This window comes from Ovis canadensis, chromosome 7 (genome assembly GCF_042477335.2).
Source record: "Ovis canadensis isolate MfBH-ARS-UI-01 breed Bighorn chromosome 7, ARS-UI_OviCan_v2, whole genome shotgun sequence".
NCBI lineage: Eukaryota > Metazoa > Chordata > Mammalia > Artiodactyla > Bovidae > Ovis > Ovis canadensis.
This window is the reverse complement of record NC_091251.1, coordinates 69,132,908-69,147,325: the sequence shown is the minus strand read 5'-3', so window position 1 is coordinate 69,147,325 and position 14,418 is coordinate 69,132,908. Positions and strand designations below refer to the sequence as shown.

Sequence of the window (14,418 nt, the reverse complement as noted above, 5' to 3'; positions counted from 1 at the left end):
GGGGAAAAGACAATGGGTCAAGAATGAGCATAGATGCAAAAACACTCAACAGAATATTAGCAAATCAAATCCAGTCCTATATAAAAAAGATAATACACACCATAACCAAGTGGGATTTATATCAGCAATACAAGGCTAATTCAATTTGCAAAATATCACAATGTAACTTATCACACTAACAGCTTAAAGAAAACATCACATGACCATATCAATGAAAAAAATTGACTATATTCAAGATGTCTTCATGATAAAAACTTTCAGCAAAAAAGGAACATTTTTTTCAATCCTATAATACACACACAAAAAAACAAAACTAGGACTAGCCAGTGCAGTAAGTACAATAGAGCAAATTAGATATTACTTAAGATAGGACTAGCAAATGGATTTAGAAAAAACCGATTTCTGAAAACAATCAAAATATAGTAGAGATAGTTTTAGACATAGAACTAAAAGTCTAATATGTGTTTAATATATTAGTCTCATGAGGGCAATGGGGCAGAGACAATATTCAATGAGCTATTGGCCAAAAAATTTCCAGATTTGATGAAACACATCAACTCATAGGTTCAAAAATCTCAGAAGTCCCAAAGAAGATTTAAAAAAAAAAGAAAGAAAAAAAAAAAGGGCACACTTAGACCCAACACAGTTAAACTCCAGAAAGACAAGAAAAATCTTAGAAGCAGTTAGAGGGAAAAAAAGCAAAAATACAACTTCCAAAGGAGCAACAGGCTGGCAGCTAACTTCTCAACACAAACAGTGGATGCCAGGAGACAAAGGAGTGACATCTTCAAAATGCGAAAAAGAAAATATTGCCATCCTCAACCTAGCAAAAATGTCTTTCAAGAATGAAACACAAAACCTAAAATCAACAGAAGGAAGGAAATAATAAAAATCAGAGAGGAAATAAATAAAAGATTTTTTAAAAGTCAATAATACCAAGATCTGATTTTCTGAAAAGATAAACAAAAATAGACCTCTGGCCAGGCTTACCAAGAAGAAGAGAGAGGAGCCAAATAAACAAAATAAAAAATGAAAGAGGAGAAACACCAACCAAAATCACAGAAATACAAAATACCATAAGAAAATATTATTAACAGCTAAATGCCAAAAAAAAAAATGTACAACCAAGAAGAAATGGACAAGTTTCTAGAAACATATAGCCTGCCAAAACTGAATCAAGAAGAAACATAATTTGAATGCTCCCAGACTTATAAAGCTACAGTAATCAAACACTGTGGTATTGGCACAGAAACAGCCATATACATCAATGAAACAAAATAGAGAGCCCAGAAATAAACTGACATACCTACCATCAATTAATCATCACCAAAGGAGGCAAGAATACGCAATGGAGAAGAGTCTCTTCAGCAAATATAAAAATATTTTTGTAGATTATACATTAAAAATTATTATAAGATAAATAGCTATAATTCCCTGTGCTTTACAATATATCCCTGCTGCTTACCTATTCTATTGGGTTGCCCAAAAAGTTCGTTTGGGTTATGGGACAAACTTTTTGGGTAGCCTAATCCCCTTTTCCTAATTTGCCCCCCCACCTTACCTCTCCCCTTTGGTAACCACTAGTTTATTTTCTATATCTGAGTGCACTTCTGTTTTCATTTTTGAGTATCATTTTTTTATATTATTTTTTAGATTCCACAGGTAAGTAACATCATGAAGTGTTTGTCTTTACCTGACTCACTTCACTAAACATGGAGCTTCCCAGGTGGCTCAGTGGTAAAGAATCCACCTGCCAAGCAGGAGACATAGGTTCCATCTCTGGGTCAGGAAAAATCCCCTGGAGAAGGAAATGGCAACCCATTCCAGTATTCTTGCCTGGGAAATCCTGCAAACAGAGGAGACTGGCAGGCTATAGCCCAGGGCATCACTAAAGAGTGGAACACAACTAGCAACTAAACATCAACAACCCTAAGCATAATATTCATAGGTTCATCCACACTGCTGCAAATGGTGGAATTTCATTCTTTTTCATGGCTGAATACTATTTTATTGTGTATGTATATGTGTGTATATAAATACAAACACACATACCCCACGTCTTCTTTATCCATTTGTCTATTGATAGACATTTAGGTTGCTTCCATATCCCAGCTATAATATAAACAAACATCAGGGTGAAGCTGTCTTTTCAATGTAGTATTTTCATTTTTTCTGGATATATACTCAGGCATGGAACTATATGATAGTTTTAGTTTTCTGAAGAACTTCCAGACTGTTTTCCATAGTACCCACACCATCATTACATTTCCACCAAGAATGTACAAGGGTTTCTTTTTTTCTACATCCTCTCCAACATTCATTATTTGTAGACTTTTTGATGACAGCCATTCTGATAGGTGTGAGATGATACTTCACTGCTGTTCTAATTTGCAGTTCTCTGATTAAAAAAAAAATGCTCAGCATCGATTATTATGTGCCTGTTAGCCTTCTTTGGAAGGTATGTCTTCTTTGGGAAAAACAAAAAACATCTACTCAGGTCTTCTGCTCATTTTTTTATTGTGTTGTTTTTTATTTTTTTTAACCTATATATTTTGGACATTAATCCTTTGTCAGTCACATCATTTGCAAATATTTTCCATTACACAGGATGTCTTTTCCCTTTGTTAATGATTTCCTTTGCTATGCAACAGCTTTTAAGTTTAATTAGATCCCATCTGCTTACTGGTTCCAGTCTTAATCCTACCACCGGTTTTGCTGTGTGGCTTTGACTAAATTCTTTAATTCTGAGATTGAAAATTCCTATACTAGATCTAAATTGTAAAGCGTTTCATTTCATATACCACTTTAACATACAAGATGAATATTAATCCTTTCATTTCAAAAGAACTGTTTCTATGTCAACCACATACAACGGACACTATTAAATATTGCCAGAAAGAAGAGCTACTGTTCAACTACTTTAGCAATTTTACTAGTTTACAGCTTATAACAATACACACCAACAGTATACAACAGTGCATTTTTAATAGCTGGTTTGCCTTAGAGGGTATGTACAATGCTTAAGCACTCAAATATTTTTTCAATCAAAGATAACCAGGAAGTTAGGCTAAACAAAATTCTACTGGGAAAAGGAAACTCTCCTTTCCACTTACTATATTCCATCATTGTTTGCACTGTTGAGTTTTTAACACTAGATACCATATTAATAATATTAAAATAAAAAATCGAGTTCTTAATGATTTTTGTTTGCTTTTGGTTTTAATGGCCAACCTGGGCTTTTGATTATATAAAATATTTTCAGCATAAAATGATAGCCATGTTTAAATGTTCCATGAATGTATTTATTAGCATTCTTTTTTCTTTTTTTGGCAGTGCCCCAAGGCTTTCCCCAACCAGGTGAAAGTATGGAGTTCTAACCACTGGACCGCCAGGGAATTCCCAACATTCTTAAAATTACTTCCTAAAGAAAATCTTGTTTCTAATCAGGAATACTGCTTTAGCTGAGTTCAGTTTACCACCACGTGGGGCAACTAACTCAATCAAGTCTTTGTTGGACTCTTCGATTTTCAATTTCAGGCCCCACCCCACCTCAGCTATTTTTAAAAACCTGTAACTTAAAATACAGAATCCCTACAGCCCAGGCATTAGGTTAATTTCTAATTTTTTAGGTATTAAAGTCTTTTAAAAACACAATTGTGAAAAATTTAGAACTGCTTAATGGGCACAAAATCTGTCAATTCCTCTTAATACTTTAAGATGCATCCTTAGGTTAAACCAAGAGCTTCCCAGGTGGCTCAGGGGTAAAAAAATCTGCCTGCCAATGCAGGAGATACAAGAGATGCGTGTTTGATCCCTGGGTTGGGAAGATCCCCTAGAGTAGGGAATGGCAACCCACTCCACTTTCTTGCCTAGGAAATCCCACAAACAGAGGACCATGGCAGGCTGCAGTACATAGCGTCACAGAGTCAGACACAACTGAGCACACACACAGATTAAACCAGACCAATAAAGCTTTATACCTGGACTGTATTCTCTGAGCTTTCCCTGCGCCCACCCTATAACTCAAATACGGCCTAACTGCCATTGACCTATATCAAAAGTATTATAAAATAATCTTATAAAAGTGGCAGTGTTTACCTAGGAATGTTTCATATTATACTAAGGTGTCCTTTTTCATCTATTAATTCATTGGGTACTTTTTTACACCCCAACAAGTTTTTGTTCTAGGTGCTTAAAGAAATAGTAATAAAGGGCATTGAAGGCACTTGGGCCTTTTCTCTGGAAAAAAAAAAAAAGTCATTTGAAAATTTTGAACAAGAAACCAACAAGATCTGATTTATACAGGAGAAGGCAATGGCACCCCACTCCAATACTCTTGCCTGGAAAATCCCATGGGTGGAGGAGCCTGGTAAGCTGCAGTCCATGGGGTCGCTAAGAGTCGGATACGACTGAGCGACTTGACTTTCACTTTTCACTTTCATGCACTGGAGAAGGAAATGGCAACCCACTCCAGTGTTCTTGCCTGGAGAATCCCAGGGACAGGGGAGCCTGGTGGGCTGCGGTCTATGGGATCGCATAGAGTCAGACACGACTTAAGCGACTTAGCAGCAGCAGCAGCAGCAGGATCATTCCAACTATTATGCTGAAAATAAACTGAAGAAGGATAAGACTAAAGGCAGACCAGGCAGGGAGACCCATTAAGAACCTATTGCCAAAACTATGGAAAAAGATGATGGTGTCCTGGACCAGGGTGGGAGCAGCACAGGTGATAAGTGGGCAGATTCTGGATGCATTTTGAAGAATAGCCAACAGAAATTGCCAACATTAGGTCTGGGGTGGAAATGAAAGAAAAGATTCCAAGGGAACTGGGGGAGGGAAAAAGATAAGGTAGTCATTTACTGATTTAGAGAAGGCTGAAGGAGAAGAATATTATCAGATAGCTATTACACTCAAGAGGGAGATATCAAAGAAACAGCTAGTTACAGCAATCTGGAATCAGGCTGAGAAGTACTTAAGGGAAGTAAAAGAAAACCAGGAGAGGAAAATGAAGAAACTATTTCAAAGAAGAATAAAAAGCAATTTTACAGGACAGCAAAAAGAAAAACTGCTAAAGCAATACCCTTGAGTAGATAAGAGGAGATGGGACCTAGGATATTAACCAGGGTTTCTCATAATGGCAGCAGCATTGACAATTCAGGCTAATTCTTCATGGGTGGGGGGCTGTCATGGATATCATGGGATATTGATCAGGATCTCTGGCATCTTCCCACTAGATGCTAGTCCTTCCCCCACAACCTTATCAACAACCCATCTCCAGATACTGCCAAATGCCTTACGTGGGGTACAATCACTTCCAATTTAAGATCATCAGTACCAATAGAGGAACTGGCCTTTGCTGGAAACACTGACAATTTATCCATATAAAAGATGCTATGGTTAGAGTACATGATAATAATTTGAATATCTCCTTCTGATTAGATCCGCTTAAGTAGAGACATAGTCAAGGCCAGGGAAAACATGAGGAGGCTGCTGGCTTATCACAAAACCAAAGTCATTACTCCTGGAAAAATATCAGCCTTAAATTGAACTGTAGCTACCATATAAGCTATCTGTCTCTCTGAATTCAGACTGAGCCAAAATTTTTATTTTTTGGTGCGGGGGGAGCCTCTCTATGCCCCACTGCATAATGCCCAAATAGTCTCTGGCTTCCTAGGTTTCTTCTAAAACCACAAAAGAAAACATGACTTAGTATGAATTAAATTATTATTCCTGAAAGGGTCCAATTTTAAAAGGAATACCCCTAAAGGAACATGATAATCTAAGAGGATGTCATTATGCTTTTCAAATCACCACACCAAAATATCATGTACAATGTTCAAAAGAGCCTGGTTCTATCCAGTGACCCCTTTATACTGAGTGACTTCTCCATCAAAAAGATGTAAGCTAACTATATCTTTTTTGTGTTTAGGATGGAGGGAAAGGGGAGCATTAAAGGAGCCCTCAGCAATCATAACATGAGAAAGATTGAGAATAAAAGCACAGTCAATCGGTTTCCTGTGTTATATACCAAGTGCCAGGGTTTCGTGAGCTACAGCCACACCACCTGTGTAGCCTGCACCTGCTTCCTCAATAACAGGTCCTAATATATCATGAATTAGCATTACAGAGCAAAAATACAATGAAAAAGGATTCTACAAACTGAAAAAGACTGAAAACCCTGAAACTTCTCATAATATTAAAATATTTGGTTTCCAAATTTGTTTAAAAATTAAGCACAAGTTAGAAGACCCTTACTGAATCTGAATTACCAATATTCTCTATTAGTATCCCCTTTTAAACACTGCTTTGTATTCTATCACCGAAGGAAATTAAATTGGTCAGGCATGACTTGTTTTTCCACTGCGCCTTTGAGGTTGTAACCCAACATCCTATACTCTTTTTGATGATTAAATATTGAAACTGATTTGTTCTAAGTGTCTCAAGATCCAAGTTTAAAAAGATATTAAAAAATTTTTATTGAAGTATTTACGTATTTACAATGCTATGTTACTTTCAAATGTACAGCAACATGATGCAGGTATACACATGTATGCATTCCTTTTCAGATTCTTTTCCCTTGTAGGTTATTCTAAGATGTTGAGTATAGTTCCCTGTGTTATACAGTAGGCCCTTGTAGTTCAGCTATTTTATATATAGTAATGTGCATTTGTTAATCAAAACTCCTCATTTTCCTCCCTTACCTCTACTATCCCCTTTGATAACCAAGTTTGTTTTTTATATGAATCTATTCCTGTTTTGTAAATAAGTTCATTTATATCATCTTTTAAGATAACTTCTAAAGTCATCTTTTAAATACCCAAAAAGCTAAGAACAGAAAGTAAAGGAGTAAATCTATCTAGCAGGATAGAGACCCTAAACACCATCACCCTGGCCCCATCTCCCACTCCATACTGCACTCTGACAGTACCAAGGACCAGATACTGAGAATACAATCATAAACAAGAGCCTCCTTCTCAACTGTGAGCCCAAAGAAGACCCACTACCTCACAAAGGCTCTGTATGGCTTAATCTCTGAGCCAGAATGGAGGTCCAGGTTCCCTGACTGTGAAGTGTGACCAACAGTCTCGTATATACATACAAGTGGACGGGCAGTGTACACAGACTCCAGACCCACAACCTCACCACAGTTACTTTATGTTTCTGGTTCCATTTTCTCTTTGCCCCTTGGCAAACTCTAGAGAGGTCCATATAATGCCATCCAAGGTCTGAATACTTAAAGTGAACCTAATTTAAGAGCTTTATTCTACAGATGATAAACCTAAAAAAGTTTCAGTGATTTAACCAAGGGTCCAATGACTAGTTGGCCTGAGTAGTCTGACCTCCCATTTCTAGGGAGGCACTAGTTGGGGCTGTACCAGAGTTTCAGGGTAGCGGCCAAGAGTCTTCTCTACAACGCAGGCTAATTAACAATCTACACAGGGACATAAGTAAAAATTTACAGAACCTCCTATTCACCTAAAGGCTACAAACTCTAAAATGTATCAATTTAAACACACAAGAAGCTACTCTCCCAGAATAAATGGGCCAATTTCTCTTGGAAAACAAGTCCACTCTAAATTCTTGACTTGTCTTTCCCTTTATTCTCAGCATAGGCAAAGTCCTTAATACCTGTTGATAACCAGTCAGTATAGGAGAAGTTTTTCTGTCCAACTCCCCAGTTTCCCCTGCCAAAAGCGATCTCTTTTTCCTCTGAATTCCCACAAGAATTTAAATACCTCACAATACCACACAGCTGGTCTGCTGTGGTGAAGTATATGTCTTAATTCCCCTAGTAGATTACCAGGTTCTTACACTTTTTAATAAACTCCCTGAAATCAGGACTATGTTCTGTTCTGTTTTCTTAAATCTGCACAGAGCCACACACATCCAAGTGCTCAACAAATATCTGTTAAATGTATAAACAAGCTGATTATTTTCAAAGTTTGGTGGTGTTGTAACTCTAGGACTAGAATACTATTATGCTACAGTAGAATTAAAATATATCTAAATGTCAAAAAAATCATATAATATTATCTTCTAACTTTTAAATAAAGGGTTTTTTTCATTCGTGACTAGAAAAAAAACAATGATAAAAGTCAAGAATGTCAGAAAATACATTTTCCTAAAAAGCTATAGGTAAAGGACTTCCCTGGTGGTCCAGTGGTTAAGAATCTGCCTACCAATGCACAGGACATGGGTTCAATCCCTGACCCAGGAAGATCGCACATGCTGTGGGGCAACTAAGCCAAGTGCCACATCTACTGAGCTCATGCACCTAGAACCCATGAGCCTAAACTACTGAAGCCCTCACACTCTAGAAAAGAAGCCCATGCTCACCACAACTAGAGAATGCATGCAGGCAGCAACAAAGACCCAGAGCAGCAAAGAAATTTAAAAAGCCCCAGGTAATGTTTGCAAATCCTATTTCTCAAAATTCTAACTGAATTCGCTATCTAATAAAGAAGTCTTGTTTTGTTTAAGTCCTGTGTTTGTATTTTAACCACTTTTGTGAAAGAATAGTCACCCAATAATGCATCCTTTGGGCTTCCCAGGTGGTTCAGTGGTAAAGAATCCGCCTGCCAAAGCAGGAGACACGGGTTCAATCCCTGGGTTGGGAAAGATCTCCTTGAGGAAATGGCAACCCACTTCAGAACTCTTACCTGGGAAATCCCAGGGGCAAAGGAGCCTGGCGGGCTACAGTCCATGGTGTTGCAAGAGAGTCAGACACAACTGAGCAACTAAACAAGTACATCCTTTATACTGTGCCACTCCTTGACTTCACTGCTCTGGGTCTTTGTTGCTGCCCACATGCTTTCTCTAGTTGTTGTGAGCATGGACTCAGCAGCTTGGCCCGTGGGTTCTAGGTGCATGGGCTTAGTAGTTGTGGCACACGGACTTAGTTACACGCAGCATGTGGGATCTTTCTGGGCCAGGGATTGAACCCGTGTCCCGTGCACTGCATTTGTTGTTCTTGCCATCCAGAAACACCTAATACCACTCTTTGTCTAAGTATCAATCTTCCAGGAAATATTTTATCTTCCCAACTACATGTGATCGCTTTCATCTGCCTTATATTGTAATCATGTACATCATTTTAATCTCTGCCAGTGTAAATTCACTGAGGCTAGAAGTGGCTAATTTTTGTTAATATTTTTCAGTGTGTTGAATTCATATCAGAATCGAGTAAATAACATCAACACCCTCTATATGTCTGAAAATATAGACTATACTCCTTAAGTGAAAAAATATTTTAATATTAATCATCATCATACACCATCATTGTTTTAATTAATATTCTAATGCTTCAGTTCAGTCATTCAGTTGTGTTTGACTCTTTGCCACCCCATGGACTACAGCACACCAGGCCTCTCTGTCCATCATCAACTCCCAGAGTTTACTCAAACTCATGTCCATTGAGTCGGTAATGCCATCCAACCATCTCATCCTCTGTCGTCCCCTTCTCCTCCCGCCTTCAACCTTTCCCAGCATCAGGGTCTTTTCAAATGAGTCAGCTCTTCACATCAGGTGGCCAAAGTTTTGAAGTTTCAGCTTCAACATCAGTCCTTCCAATGAATATTCAGGACTGATTTCCTTTAAGATTGACTGGTTGGATCTCTGTGCAGTCCAAGAGTCTTCTCTAACACCACACATCAAAAGCATCAACTCTTCTGTGCTCAGCTTTCTTTATAGTCCAACTTTCACATCCATACATGACTACTAGAAAAACCATAGCCTTGACTAGACTTACAGAAAAGTAAAATTAAAAAACTAAAGACTATTTTCAGAGAGTAATAACATAAATAAGGAGAAATTTACACTATCTGCTGCATTAAGCCTTAAACATCCACCTACCTACCTAACTATAAGGTGGTTGGAAATGTCTTGATGGCATAATAAAAGCACAACAAAGCTCATACATGGTAGAAGATCAACCCTGAACTACCTGGGACTTGACTTATTGCAAGATAACAATATTTCCAGAACTCAGAACTTATATTGAAGAGAAAAGAACGATTTAAAGGTGGCATTTATGTAAGTGTATTTATAAAATTACAATGGAGTGTTTTTAAAAAACTGTCAAAACACAAGTGAAAAGCATCACAGCCCAGATGCCAGCACTAAAAGTACACCCATCACTGGGACGGTCCACTACCAACTGCACCACATGTCAGCAGAGCAGAGCCCATGCCCTGACAACACAGCCACACACAGTGCAATTCGTATAGATGGCTGCTTTTCAATTACAATGTCATGAACACATCAAAATTCTTTTACAACTCTTTTTCAAAAACTTTGTGTGTAGACTCTGATATAATTGATCTGCCTAATTTTGCAAAGGTCCTCAGATTACTACTGGCTAGCTCCAAGACGGTCTTTCCTTCTACACTGGCCACGTCTAGGCCTTTCACACAAACACACCCTTCAGAGCAAGCACTCTGACAGGAAAGAGGCATATACAGAAAAAAAGCCCACCAGATGAGAAGTCACAAGACTTCCATTACAGCCCTGGCTGGTCCCTTTTTAGTCACCTGACTCAGAACTAGAGCTGTTTCATCTGATTCCTGTACAAGTCAAATGGCATACTAACATAAAGGAGGGGTTTTTTTAATTTCATTTTTCCCTGTACTAGCACTGGCATTGAAATAACTGGTAGCTGATTCCTAAGTACTTGAAAACAGTTTGTTCTCATTTTTTTCAAGCAACTCTGTTCTTCACAGAGCCCAAAAGGTCATTTCTAGTTCAAGGCAAAATTATAGCTGGATCAGTGCATTCAAAACCAAGATATTAAAATGAGATGGTATACAACAAGAGTATAAATTCCAAACGACCAGTGTCACAGGCAGTCATCCTAAACCAGGTAAATTGTGAGTCATTATTCAGGAAAACAAAAAGGATTCTCTTGTTGCAACATAAAAACTACAGCTATCAGGAACAACTAAGTATTATTGAGCCAAGAATAATAGGGTAAAATGGTATCTGAAGGTTATTATACACCAGTTGTGTGGAGGATGAACTGAAGTGATCAGTGATGTCAGGAAATCCAGTTCTGAAATCCTTAATATTAAGTAATACAAATAAGGTTCTACAATAAGCTAAGGACATGAAAGGGGGTAAATCTCCTAGCCACTGCAGAGAGTCAGCTAGACGTGGTAACAGACTAATGAGGGAGGAGTAAAAAGATTTGAAAATGATTTCCAAGGACCTGATCATGGGCAGCCTACAGCATAACCACACCTGCGCAGCATTAACTGGCTTTTCCTGACTGCACCTGAACCTGTTTAGCCCTATATACCAGCCTCACAATAAGACACCGCTCTATTCTAGATAGAAACTGAAAACTACCACCACCATAATAGTATAGAGATACCCCATAAGCCAAGATTCCAGATTGGTTTCTTGATGGAGAAAGCCTCCTCTTCTAACCCTGGTGAACTTCCCCTCCAGCTACAAAACTAGGAGAGAAGGAAATATCTTCTACATCCCCCAAACTGTCTACACACTTAAAGCCCAAGTTCAACACCATATGGATCTTTTAGGTTACCAGTACACAAAACACAGATGACAACATTGACAAGGATAGGTATAACCATACAGTCAGGCAAATTATATTTTCTAATGGTCCATTCTAAACTGATACAAAGCCAAGTTGATTACATTTACAATTAGAGTGCCTAAAAAGCAATATTATGGGGTTATCTCTAATGCATCACAATGATAGATAATTTCTGCTCCAGAATGCACTGTGCTACATAATGATTCTGCAGTTTTGCAGGAGCTTTTCTTATTTCTGCAGCTTTAAAAACATGCTTCTGGAAAGCAGACAAAGTGTTTCCCTTTTCTTAAAAGCACATCATTATACTATTTCCAATTTTACCAAGCAGAATGGTTATTGATAACAATGTGTATTTAGTCGAGGTCTCATCGTCTACATTTTGTTCTGAAGAGAACGAATTTTCTGAAGAGGACAAAAAACTCATATTAATCCATGGGAGTCTCCCTACGAGTAAAAGAAGCTCCAGGGCTTGGTTTGAATTGGCTATACTAACAACATCCCATTCTCAAAGGGACTAATTTAGCCATGCTCCTTGAGAAACATGTCTGTTTCACCCAGATTTTTAAGAGGTTCTATCTAACACATTACTGTTTACATACACTTTAACCTCACAAACAAAAACACTGTCATAAAATTTGCACATTGCCTTATCTTATAAACAAACCAGCCTACCTCGCAAACGGATTAAAATATTATCTAGAGAGGTTACCAAACCGCGATCTCGTGATAAATAACACCTCCCCAGGCCTCTGTCACTCTAATTATTCTATTCTAAATTTCTCGGGGGCAGAGAATGAATTTTTCATTTTCGTGTGGGAATTAAGATTCTGCATATCAGGAGGCAGAGGGTCGGGCTTAAAGCCATCGGCTCCAGCGGCTCCTCGCTGCCCTAACCCCGCGGGCAGGGGGAGCCAGGTGCAGCATCGCCTCCACGCGCCGAGACAGACCGAGTCTCTGCGCCTCCAAGAGCAGGTGCGAAACGGACGCTCTGGGCTTTCAGTGGTTTCATCTTCCTCCACCCAGACGCGGGGACCATCCTAGGCGAGGAACCTTCTAGTCCAGTCACCCCAGGGGCCCGCTTGCTGAGGACGGACAGTACGGTGGATTCCTAAACCTTCCCCCAGACGGGTAATTTCCTTCAGCAGCCGCAGGACTCACAGTCCCACGGCCCGCCCCCCTAAGCTGCGGTGCAAAGAGGACGCGGGCGGGGCCCCCCAACACTTCGCAGCCTACCGAGGAGGCGTGGGTTCGGGACAAGGTGTTTTCGGCCCCTGCGTCGAGCCCGCGGCCTCTTCACCTCAGACTCCCGGACCTCAGGCTCACCGTGAAAGGGACATCCTCGACGCTGCCCACGGAGTAGCAGTTGTCTCCAGGGTTGACAGCTCCGGTGAGGACCTGATGCAGATGCATCTCCGGAGACCCGGCTGGTGAGGCGGACGCGCGAGGAGCGCAAAGAGCCCTGCTCCCGGCCCTCCTCCGGGCGCGAGAAAGCTTCCCGCTCCGCCTCTCTCGGGACCCACCCCGCTGCGGCTCTGGCTTAAGGCCTCGTCCCCCCTTCGTCTCCCCCCGACGTCGTCCCGGCCATAGGAGCTCCTCGGCCGCCGCCGCCGCCGCCCGGATCGCCGCTCGGCTGCGGAAATGCCCGGATGCTCCCACCGCCGGCTGCACCGGCGCACAAATGCGGGAGGAGAGCAAGTGTGCGGGAGGGGGAGGGGTAAGGGTGAGGAAGAACGCGAGCCGGGCGCGTGCTGGAAGAGACGCTCCTCCCGAGGGAGGTGGGCGGCGCGCGCGTCCACCCTCTGGGCAGCGCGGGACGAGGGGAAGGGTAAACCCCTCCTCCCGCTGCTAAGCCCTCAGCAGGGTCCTTCTCCTCACGCCCCGCTTGTGCGCGTGCGCGCGCAGAGGTTTCCAGGGCAATAGCGCGCGCCTCGCGGACCCCTGTCCCGGGATTGCGCGCGCAGACTTGCGGGAGTTCCCTTGGAGCCTCCGGGTTGCGGCCGCTGGGGGCGGTCGCCGGGGTGGCCGCGGGGCGGGGTGGAGGCCGCTCCTGGCCAAGGCCCAATCCCTCTCGCAGACGCACCGCTGGTTTGTGTTTCGTTCTCTGAGTCTTTAATCCAACACCAAGCACACTGCATGACGGTCAGGGCAGTTGACCTCAGGAGGACACCCGTTACCAGGAAATTCCACCTCTGTAAATCTAAATCCCTTCGTGCTTTTTAAAAGTACAGTGCATTAGATATTTTATTTGATGTAAACAGTAAAAATATCTTGCAACTGGGTAGAGAAGCCGTCTAACAGCAAATTATTTTGTTCCCCCTTTTCGTCACAAGTTTGTTCTAGACCATAGAAAGGAGCCCCCTGGAATGAGTGACTCCTCTACACTCTTTTTTCATGCGTGATGGCATGGATTCCCTGATTTTTTTAGACTGTCCATCACAAGGTTTTCAGCCTATACTGTGTGTGTGATTTAAGTCACTGAGGCAAGGAGGTAGAAGGGAGCAAGATACATCTATAAAACCAAGCAGAACGCCGAAAGTGTTAGGATTGAGACACAAAAGCCTATGCACCACAGAAGAAAAAGATGGGTGTTAGGAAGAGGCTGACATAAACGCTGCCTTCAAATAGAGAAAATAACCTGAGCTAAGGCTTAGAAGTGTAAAGTGACAGGATGTACCAATGTAAGAAGACAGATGAAGTTTCGATCCCTGGGTGGGAAACATCCCCAGGAGGAGGAAATGGCAACCCTCTCCAGTATTTTAGCCAGAAGAATCCCATGGACAGAGGAGCCGGTGGGCTCCAGTCCATAGGGTCGGAAAGAATCAGACACGACTGAAGCGACCTAGCAGCCGGCAGGTTAGAGGAAC

General features: G+C 41.0%; 1 protein-coding gene across 1 annotated transcript in view; it reads right to left on the bottom strand.

Moving 5' to 3' along the window:
• DMXL2 (Dmx like 2) overlaps positions 1–13,657 on the bottom strand; it is a 172,838-nt gene extending 159,181 nt beyond the window's left edge. The window contains exon 1 of the mRNA XM_069596524.1: positions 12,878–13,657. Within this exon, the coding sequence (XP_069452625.1) occupies positions 12,878–12,964 (87 nt within the window). The 5' untranslated portion in view covers positions 12,965–13,657. The remainder of the gene's footprint in view (positions 1–12,877) is intronic.
• Positions 13,658–14,418: the final 761 nt, after the last annotated feature.